Source organism: Exophiala dermatitidis (assembly GCF_000230625.1).
Source record: "Exophiala dermatitidis NIH/UT8656 unplaced genomic scaffold supercont1.7, whole genome shotgun sequence".
NCBI classification, from domain to species: Eukaryota; Fungi; Ascomycota; class Eurotiomycetes; order Chaetothyriales; family Herpotrichiellaceae; genus Exophiala; species Exophiala dermatitidis.
Genome location: NW_008751652.1, coordinates 2068894 through 2079547, shown reverse-complemented (window position 1 = coordinate 2079547; position 10654 = coordinate 2068894). Strand labels below are relative to the sequence as shown.

General features: G+C 49.7%; 2 protein-coding genes and 1 non-coding gene across 3 annotated transcripts; all 3 read right to left on the bottom strand.

Moving 5' to 3' along the window:
• Positions 1-279: 279 nt before the first annotated feature.
• HMPREF1120_09315 lies at positions 280-364 on the bottom strand. The gene has a single exon. It is a non-coding gene; the product is annotated as a tRNA-Ala (tRNA).
• Positions 365-5734: 5370 nt separating this feature from the next.
• Positions 5735-7813, bottom strand: HMPREF1120_08548 (APA family basic amino acid/polyamine antiporter; the record flags this gene model as incomplete). The annotated part of the gene is made up of 7 exons (XM_009162806.1): positions 5735-6330; positions 6414-6585; positions 6710-6869; positions 6930-7006; positions 7062-7276; positions 7333-7644; positions 7705-7813. The coding sequence occupies 7 exons, from the start codon at positions 7811-7813 to the stop codon at positions 5735-5737; spliced, it is 1641 nt and encodes a 546-aa protein (XP_009161054.1).
• A 1402-nt stretch (positions 7814-9215) lies between these two features.
• On the bottom strand, positions 9216-10328 carry HMPREF1120_08547 (uncharacterized protein; the record flags this gene model as incomplete). Its single annotated transcript, XM_009162805.1, has 1 exon — positions 9216-10328. The coding sequence occupies one exon, from the start codon at positions 10326-10328 to the stop codon at positions 9216-9218; it is 1113 nt and encodes a 370-aa protein (XP_009161053.1).
• Positions 10329-10654: the final 326 nt, after the last annotated feature.

The window sequence follows — 10654 nt, the reverse complement described above, 5'->3', positions numbered from 1 at the left end:
ACTGTCTAAAATTTTTGTAATCGCTGCGTTGCGGCTCGAGCTGCAGTATGTGCCAAATAGACCGAATAGTGGTTGACACGAATATCTGCGCGCTGCTTGCAAAATGCGCACGGCACTCGTTGCAAAAATGCGTATTCACTCAGAAACGATTCACTCACAAAATTGTTTGCGAGGAGTGCACAATCACTGCAGTCGTGCCAACAACTCGGTGCCTTGCCAAAAAAAAAATTGGCAGCAAAATCAATGTTGAAAGAAAAAAGAAATCTCAATTTCAAATTCTGGACGTTCGGGGATTTGAACCCCGGACCTTTCACAAACACACGCTTAATGCGAAGCGAAAATCATACCCCTAGACCAAACGCCCGTGCCGGAGCCGTTAAGCTCGAAAGATAATTTTCGATTCTTTATTAGTTGTTCTCTGACTTTTCTTGTGTAGACCACTTTTTTGTTGTATACCTTGCTAATATAGGTATAGTGTAACAACACTAGTCCTAATACGAGTACACTAGTACTAGGTAGGACTAGTAGTAGTAGTACTTAAGGTACTATTGGATATTGATATTGTATGTTCATGTTGTAAATTGATGTTGTATGCTGAAGTATGTTGTATGTTGATGTTGTATGTTGATGTTGTATGTTGTACTTGGTTTGATATTATATGTTGAAGTATGAAGTATAACTAAGTACTAGTTATGTGATAAGTATGGATAGGTGTATAGGGTGATAGGTGATGATAGTTTGGAAAGTACAAGGGAGGGGAAAAAAAAAAGAAAGAAAGTTGGGAGAGGAAGAAGGGTTTATATACCTTAGGGCTGCCGTGAAGCAGTGTTACTGCTAGGTGCCAAGGCCTCGAGGCCGTGAGGCAGTAGAGGTAGAAGTAGTAGAGTGCCGTGAAGCAGTACTGTAGTAGTAGTGTAGTGAAGCTCAGTTAAGTGAATTTTGGAGTGTAGTATAGTGAAGTTTACTTGGAAATGCCACTACTATAGCGCGGTGAGGCTTACTGCCACGCCAGTTCTGGATGGTAATGAAGGCTTAACACTGGCAGTGCGCGTATTAGGAAGTAGAAGTACTACTATGTAGTGAAGTTGGATATGCTGTACGAGTAGCGCGTGAAGCTGACTTGGAAATACTGTAGTGCAGTGAAGTTCACTAAGGCTCACTGCCACGCCGATATTACCTAGGTACCTAGGTATGTAATGATTGAGAAAATGCCACAGGTTGGGGAGGTACATAGGCTTTGCGCCGATAAGGGACTGGGTGGTCTTTGGGTGGGGTTTAAGTGGAGGATCTATGTGCTTTCACCTAGAAGACTGCCTGGGAATTGCTTATGCATATTGATATTTAGGCGCTGAGCTTAGGCTTCTCTCTGCACCTGCCCGCGCCTGAAAAGTGATCTTCAAGCCTGAGAAACCCATCTCCTTAAGTAAGTTGTACAGTATGCGGTTCGTCCCGCCACCCCTACTCCCCACCCCGGGTACTAACTATATGGACTTCTTCTCCAAATTCAGCCGCATGAACGAAGGCTTGAAAGCCTTCAATAATGATAATGATGAGAAACCACTTCGAGGTGGTGCAGAGTCTTCTGTGACTCATATTCGACACGCAACTTCTTGGATGCATGGATAAGGAGGTCATTGTGTCAAGTCCTGACACCTCCGTGGGCAACTTCTTGGATGCATGGATAAGGAGGTCATTGTGTCAACTCCTGACACCTCTGTGGGTGTTTTGATAGGTTCTTGTGGGACTCTCGACTGGCCAGTCGGTATAAAACTTCTGGCTTGTGAGGAGGTTCTTGTGCAGGTCCCATTGTGATGGCCATTGAGGAGCTCATCTTATGTAGTGATCAAGTTGAGGACGCACTCGAGTTCCGGGTGGACAGTGATTGCCTTTGAGGTGGTGGCGGTGAGAAGATTGCAATGAGGTATGAGTGATGAAGGGTCGGCAATAGAATTTTTGAAGGTGACAGGCCAACGAGATTGACTTTTTGAAGGGCAACAAGGGCCAGTGCCGTTGAAGATTGAGCGAGAGGGAATTGACATGAACAGGTGACAACAGCAAAAGCAGTGGTAGTGGCAGCAGTGGTAGTGGCAGCAGTGGTAGTGGCAGCAGTGGTAGTGGCAGCAGTGGTAGTGGCAGCAGTGGTAGTGGCAGCAGTGGTGGTGGCAACAGTGGTAGTGGCAACAGAAATGAGGGTGACATAGCTCCCATACCACCGATGCTTCAAGGTGATACAGCAACAGCAACAGCAACAGCAACAGCAAAGGCGAAGGTTGAACAGGTGACGACATTGAGCCGTGGTCTGAGACCCTATAGCACAAGAGGTGTTGTGAATAAAGTTCGAGGCCATGCACAAGTGCTTGGAGGCTTCGGGCAACGTCGAGGTGGTTGTTGTTTCTCTCTGATTGACATGATGAGGAATTTAGACACCATGACAACGATGAGGTCCTTGGTGTTTCTCTCTGACTTAGTGACTTGACTTGAAGAGCCCTGGCAGCGACAAGGTGCTCACTGTTCTCTCATTGACTGGTTGACTTGGAAAACTCCTGGCAACGACATGGTGCTCGCTGTTCTCTCATTGACTGCTTGATTTGAAGAGTCCTGGCAGCGACAAGGTGCTCGCTGTACTCTCATTGACTGCTTGATTTGAAGAGTCCTGGCAGCGACATGGTGCTCGCTATTCTCTCATTGACTGGTTGACTTGGAAAACTCCTGGCAACGACATGGTGCTCGCTGTAGTCTGCTTGGCTTTGTGATAAGATAATAACGATGTTGGCCAAAGAGATAACGGCGAGAAGAAGTCTTAGGAATTGTAGGTGTCGAGCGAGAGAGAGAGAGAGAGAGAGTGTGTGTGTGTGTGTCTTAGGTGCCATAGGTGTCGAAGAGAAGACAGGAGAGAGCGAGATTAGAACCTTAGATGTCGTAGGTGCCAGAAAGAAGAGAGTCTTAGGAGCATAGGTGTTGGAGAGAGAGAGAGAGAGAGAGAGAAGAGAATTCCTAGGAGAGTCGGAGAGAAGAGAGAGAGAGAAGCCATAGGAGATTGAGAGAGCCGGAAGAGAGAAAAGTCCTAGGTGTTTAGGAGTCGGAAAGAAGAAAGGAGTCGAGAGAGAAGAGGAGAAATGGAGATAACCTGGCCTGAGACTGACAATGTGCTGCAAGTGCCCTTATGTAAATGAGCCCGTAATCTTCGATTGGAAACCCGCCGGACTGGATACCAGCTGTCGGTTCAATCTATACGGTGCAATCATCAACTGCCTCGCTGTTGGATTCCCCCCGAAGGGGTTACCAGCAGTCCGAGCGTCTATGCAACTTGCCCACATTGTGAGTCAGTCTCAATCCTCCTGGCAACGTCCTTGTCCGTTGCGAGGCAGGAGGGCGGCCTCTCCTTACAAACACTGGTCGGTCCAACGGTACGACCCGCGTCTGTAAGGAAAGCCGTCTGGCCAAATTATCTCCTTGATGGTGGAGAAGGGGGACGCCGCAGGAGAGGGAGGCGGTGGTGGCGACGGAGAGGGAGAAGGGGAGGGAGAGTCTCCGGCCTCTTCCCGGAGGACCTCCCGCATTGCTACGCAGAGGTCCTCCCAGGTGAGCTCCGGAGACTCGCACCTCCGGCACCCCTCCCCCGTCCACCACGCTCTGGCGTGGCCGCCAAACCACCGCCCGAACTTGCCGAGCCCTCTCCTGAGCTTGGAGAGAGTAACCCCCATCTTTGCGGATGAGGAGAGAGGTTGTTGGTGTTGGTGTTGTTGTGCTTGTGTTTGTAGTTGCTGTTGCTGTTGCTGTCTGCCCTTGTCAGTACTTCAATAGGACATGAAGGGTGTCATTGGCATGAACATACCACAAGTGTTGCGATGGAAGATGAAGAGGAAGAGATTTCGAAAGAAAGGAGGAATCCAGCAGTATTTATGTGCATGAGAATCTCAGTTGGCCAGATATACCAGATCAGATTTTTCCTCGCCTTTCCAATCATGTTTCTCGTATGAACTGGAGGCTGGGCTGTGTTAATGGAAAACTTTGATATGAAGATCGTCGAGCTGTATATTGGTCCGTGATGAAGGCCTGAGGGAAATGGAAAAGTTTGATATGAAGATCGTCGAGCTGTATATTGGTTCGTGATGAAGGCCTGAGGGAAGCCAACCAGACGTCGATCATTTTGCGGTGGCCACTGGGCCTCATATTCAAAGTCAAACTCACTGAAGACATCACGAGGAGTATCAAGGCCATTTTGGGTATGGCGGTGACCATCCCGACTTAGAGTGCATTGTAGGGTGGTGTCCGGCTTCGCAAGAGCCTCGAAGGTTGTGGCCATGGGCAACGGGGAGAAGTGTAGTTTGGTAGAACCAATGGAAGACTTCCTGTTCCCATGGACGACTGGCGGATGATCATCAGGCGCTCATCCAGCATTTCTGTGCCCACCTACCAGGCTGTGCACCATCCACCAAGAATTTGCTGCTTGGACACTGGGAAGTCTGCCTAAAATGCGAATGCCAGTGTCCGTCGACGGATGCAGCAATCATACTCCCAAGTTTCGATAGGAGAGATACAACCTAGGTAGCTAGGTAGGTATATGTGATGATAATGCGTGCTGCCAATGCTGCACAGATGGGGAGTGGGTTCCGTGGAGATCGGCCGAAAATTCCGTCGGCAGTGGGCGATCATCTTGAGCTTGGCCTTGCTTGGCATCCTTGGGATCGGCGGGTGCAGGTCACGGTGGCCATGACAAGACTGCCACAGTGGCCTTTGTCAAACTCTTCCCTCCACTAGGTGAAAATGATTTACTGAAGACATTGATCTACAACGTCAATGTCCCCAGCTCACGATTGGTACAACCTCACCCAGCCAAATGCATCGATTATAGCAAAATTCGAACCTTGGTCATCAACCTCATCCACCAACACGTGATGTTATCACAAATCCCAGATGGCAGCATCAAGACTGCAACAGAAACCAAACCATCTCCCTATACCAACGATGGACAGCTATAGGAGTCGCGAAGCTACTTCTGCTAGAATATAGACGAGAGGTGAAGGAAGATTACCGGTTGGTAAGCTAAGCGGTCGTTGGACTTAGTCCAGAATAGGAGATAAATCTGGGAAAGCATCCGATTGCCAGTGGGGTCTGGTTGCGAACCCTTCCCTATGAAACGGCGGCCTTTTGGTCCGACATACCACTGGATGCCCATTGCCCTTACACAGACCCTGCGCTCTGTCCAACGGTTGAAGCTGGGAAAAAGGGAAAAGTGTCGTCCTAGTACTGTACGTCAGTTCGGCGGTACCCTGCACAGCGGTGGTCAAAACCCTCCGGCCACTTTTGCTCACATCAGCAGATATTGTACGATTTCTCAGAGAATATACCATCACACAACTACAACAGAATAGACTCTCTACTGCTTTTGGTAGGTATCTATATCGGCTTAGGCATCTCTAAGATAGTGACTATTATTTAATAATATCTATGGTGTGCTGCAGTTCACGGTAGTGCACACACTGTTCGCTTACGTGAGCAAAATCGAGTGGCCGGGGAGATTTGACCCCTACGTGCTGAAATCCACCATTTAGTCGACAGCTTCATTTATATTTTGTAATTATACCGGCCAGCAGAAGATATGCCGTACCGCGGATACACATTATCTCGATAGATAAAACTGTGTCCGATACCTTTTTCAAGGCAGTTGATACAGGAATAGAAAGAACACTGATCAACAGAACATGTAATATAATCGATGATTTTCTTGTCCTCAAGCCTGGACCAAAGTCACTCTCCGCCGATTCTTCTCGGCCGCATCAACGTCCGCAAGCTTCCTCCGCGAAAAGACGCTTCTCTCCCAGCCGTCCAATTCGCTGACCCTGGTTTCGCGCACCAACTCATATCTTCCGATCCTGGGCAAAATTACCGCCCACACGAGCCAGTAGAGACCGCCGGCGGCAATGATGCCAATCCCAACCACACAGTGGAGATAGTAAGGAAGATCGTTGTAGACGTTCTGGCCGTGTTCCGGGGGCACGAAGGGTGCAGCGGCAAGGTAGATGTTGCTGAGCAAGAACAACACGACTACGGGCCACGTGGCGCGGAAAGGGGGCGACCAGCCGAATTTGTTGGGCTTGATGTAGAGAAACAGTAGGCCTGCGGCGACGAAGGCGTTCACGATCGATAGGGGGTATGAGATGACATTCAGGATGAAATTGTATGCGTCGCCGGGAGGAGGGGCCAGCATGATGATGACGGACACGAGCCAGTGTTCGAAAAGACCAGCGAGGGGGGCGTTGAACGGTTTGTTGCTTGCCCAGAACCGCGAGAATGGGAGGATGCCTTCACGGCCCAATTCTTGGACCACTATAGCCAAAGAAAAAAAATTGTGAGTATGATGATGAAGCGGAAGAGAGAAGGGGTGATGCAGGCTGGGCTATGTTACTTACGTCGACCTTGAGAGAATATAACGCTCAGAACGTTGCCGAATGCAGACAGAGCCACGAAGACGGACAAGGCTCGCTCGGCACTGTTGCCAAAGACGTTGCGGAAGAATGAAGCGGCCAGAATGCGGCCCGATGACACGATCTCGTCTTTGGGCACTGCGGCAAAATATGCGATCTGGAAAGATGAGATGTGACGTCAGTAGGGGCGAGGATTGTTGAGGGGGCACCTCAATGTGTTGCTATGCGAGCAAGCAGGTGTGTAGCACATTGCAGGGACAATTGAGGAACAATCAACTTACATTGACCAGCATGTAAAGAACAGCGACCGCAATCAACGCTGTCGGTGCAGCAACTTTGATAGTCCTGACCGGGTTTCGCGTCTCGCTAAGCGCGTAGTTAGCGTTGCTGTAGCCGATGTAACTCCAGATAACGTTGTAAAGAGCTGTCACAACGCCGTAGCTAGCCACAACCACTTGTCAGTCTTTATTGAATCCATATTGCTAAGGTGAAGTCACTCACGCGCTGCCCGTTGTCCCAGCAAAGGCATTGTCGAAATTGTGCGGTTTGTCAATCTTGAGTGCACCGCCTAGAGCAGCCTGATGATGGACAAGTCAGCTTCTGAGACCAGCAAATCAAACCATGTAAACATACCCAGCCAGAGACCACAATCAGAAGCACAATGATGAGCTTGATGAAACCAAGAAGGTTCTGCAGGCGCAAGCCCCATTTCAATGCACAGCCATGGATTAGGAAAGCCGCCGTGATGCACGCCAACCCAATACCTCTCTGATTCCACCTGTTGACTTCGACTTTGGCTGCGTTGAGGATATATTCGCCGAAGATGACCGAGTTGGAGCCCGCCCAGCCTATTTGCCGCAGGTCAGTATGCGGATGGGAAGCAGGGACTAGTCACAAAACGTACCAAGAAGAATCACGTAGCCAGTGTACATGCCCGTGGCCAGATACTTTGGCTTACGATAGACGTATTCCAGGTAGTTCTTTTCACCACCGTTCCGGGGTAGACCAGTTCCAAACTCCAGATATACTGCCATGCCCGCACCGGCAATCACCATGCCGGCGACCCAGATGAAAAGACTGAGTCCGACGCTGCCGGACAAGGAGAATATAGTGCTGGGAGTAGCAAAGATACCTGTCCCGACCATTCGGTTGAAGACCAGAAAGAATGCCGACGTCACGCCAATTTGTCGTTTTCCCTGAGAGATGACAGTCTCGACTACCGTGGTATGATTAGCCTGCTACATCGTATCAGAGAATGGAATGCGTCCTGTCATACCTTCGCCAAGTTGCCCAACGCCTGTCGTCGTGGCATCTTTAGAATCTGTTGGTGGCTGCTCGCGAGGGGAACGGGACCGCGTCACTGCAGAACGAAGATTGCCCAACATCGTGATGGGAAGGAGTCGTTCAATATTCTAGCTGCTGCTGCTTTTGCGGGCCAAGGTAAGATAGATGGTACTTTTGAAAGTGTAGTGGCTGAGGGCTGTTGTTGACTATATAAAGCAGGCTGCTCTGACAATAAGCCAGACTAGGTCGGTGGCTGCCTCCTCGACAAGCTCGCTTCAGTTTGCGCAGTTCGATGTGGCATCACAGGCAAGATCCAAGCAGTGCTTCCAGGGAGTGTACACTGTAAGCTCGCCTAGAACGCCATTGTTCGCATACCAGGGATCAGCTGCAAAAGTGGAATGACGGGCAGTGTCCAGCGAATGATTGTCGGGCACAGTCGGCCACAGTCAGCAGAGTTCGAGATCTTGGTTGCAACAGGTTCAATTAGATGGAACAAGTCCCGATCGCGCCATCCTTGGTAGATATTTCTCGACCGTGGACAAGAAGATCAGTCTTTCAAGGTTGCGGCGCTTGTGTCATAAAAATGTCTCGAGGCTGTGATGTTGGCCGCATGTAAGCGAGTACGCGAATTGGCGAATCTCGCACAGAATAGCAGGGTAGCATCGTGACGGATGCTCCGGGCTTCTCGATCGTTTGTGGCGAACAAAAACATCATATTTCATTGATTTGATGGAGCACCAAAATTGCGTGATTGCCAGGGAAAATGATGGACATATCAGAAAGAAAGTTTTTCTTGACGTCGACCCCACCATTCCTTGATTCTTCTATTTCGGCCTGCAGGACACTCCTCTTCATGTACAATATATATGTGCATATTCTGTGGTCTTTGGCCGAGCAATCACTGAACCGGTCAATATGTATGCTGCAGGATGTGGTTGAAGTCCATCACCAACACTTGATGTTGGAATAGTGATTATGGTACATCTGCATTAGAGAGAGTCGCGTGCTCCGAGTCAACCGCTACGTTTGCGGGAAGCTTAGCACTCACGATACTATACCCTCCTGGGTCTAGCTCCGGACTAAGTTCCCCTTCCGTAAGGCTGAAGTATGGAATCGCATGGGGTCATCGGTTGCTGATAAAACAGGTCGAATAGATCCAACCGCCGCCTGGAGCAGGACAAATATCGAGACATAAAACTCAAATGCAGTTCAATTGTAGATCAGCACGAAGCTCCCTGCAATTTTCCCTCAACCGTGAGAGGGCTGTAGTCATTTGCAACTTTTGGGGAAAGGTCAGCACCAATCATAAACACGAGCCTAGCCCAATGTACAATGTTGTACGTGGATTAGACGATGCCACTAACCAATAGAATTTGGTTGAAACGGACGCTGTCAGAAAAGGACCTGGCGGACCGTTCAGGCCTACGAGGTCGCAAGTAAGTTCATCCACCAAGTCAAAAAATGGAAGATTGGTGTATAGAATGAACAATATATGTTCGCCGACTAGACGTCAGCCTTGATTGGAACCTGCCCACCCGGATCGACCTGTTGGATCCAACTTAATGCCCGCTTGACGTATTGATCTTCTTTCGTCTCAACGTTTGCGCCATCCTTCCCTACCTGCTGGAAAGGTTGTAAGACAGATTCGACGACCTGTATCGTGAGTGCACGAGCTTCACCGGCTTTCTTGAGGCACAGTTCCAGGTCACCCAAATACATGCCTTCAGCCGACTCGTCGATAAGTTCAGAGATCTGACGGTTGTGCTTAAGTAGCTTATCCAGCCGCGCAATCTGGTCTTTCGAAAGTTCATCCGCCGACCCTATCTTTTCCAGCCTCTGTTTGATGACCACATGGATGCTCTGAGGAATGCGGTTCAGGACCTTGAGAGCCTGCTCCTTAACTCCTGCAGAGATAGCAGCGCGGTCGCTGTTCTTAGCGTCCTCTTCCTCCTGGTCAAGGCTGCCATCTTCGGAGAGGGCCTCGCCAAATAGATCATGGTCGTCAATGTCGTCTTCGGGGTCCCAATCTTCCAACTCTTTGACTGCGTCCTTCATCAAGTCCAGCCACTCCTTCGACTTTCGAACAACATAGCCCGGAACACCCTCACTGGCCAACGGGACCAGTTTGTCGCAACTGTCCCACACCCTTCCTGTGGCCTCTGTAAATGCCTTCTTTTCCACGGAGGAGAGTTCTGCTTGGACATCTCTTTTCTGACTTCGTTTCTCCAACAGTCGCAAGACGTTTTGCAGATCATGCATAGAGGAGGCAGCGAGCATCCGGCATTCCGCTGAAAACGAAGGTGTAAACCGCTCGGGCGTAGTAAGTAGGGCTGCAGTGACCATAGAGGTGAGTATCGACTCGTTCAACGGGGTTAAACATGTCGTGATCGCCGAGGGTGTGAAAGGGGTCGTGATGGCTAATAAGGACAGCTTGGTGACTTGCGAGCGTAGGGATGTCGCAGCTGCGTTCAAAAGGATGAGCGGAGACGGCTCGTCCGGCTTTGCGGTAGGAACATCAACTGAGGCATTTGGAGCGAGCGAAGTCGCGAACCGCTCACATAGGATGAGGGACGTTTGGAGGGTTGAAGCCAGTGATCCTGAAGTCGAGGGGGGCATTGGATGGCCGTATTACTTTTGCATCCGCTCGACGGGATGATGTTATTTGGATACTTGCTTTCCCATCATATGACCACACAGGGTCGGCTTGCAGGAGAGACGCACTGTTTACATAGAGGAAATACAAATCTAACCGGTCTGGTGTGTGAACGACGTTCGCATTAAATTTAATCGGTCATCACTCGGCGAATAATTTTTCCGGCCACAAGTCAGGCTGAAGTTCTTTCGCAAGGCTGCACCTTGAGACTCATAGTACGACGCCTTTGAGGAGAGCACCAACTGCTCCCTCAGCACCCTCTTCATCCTGCTAACGTCGCCGAATCAGG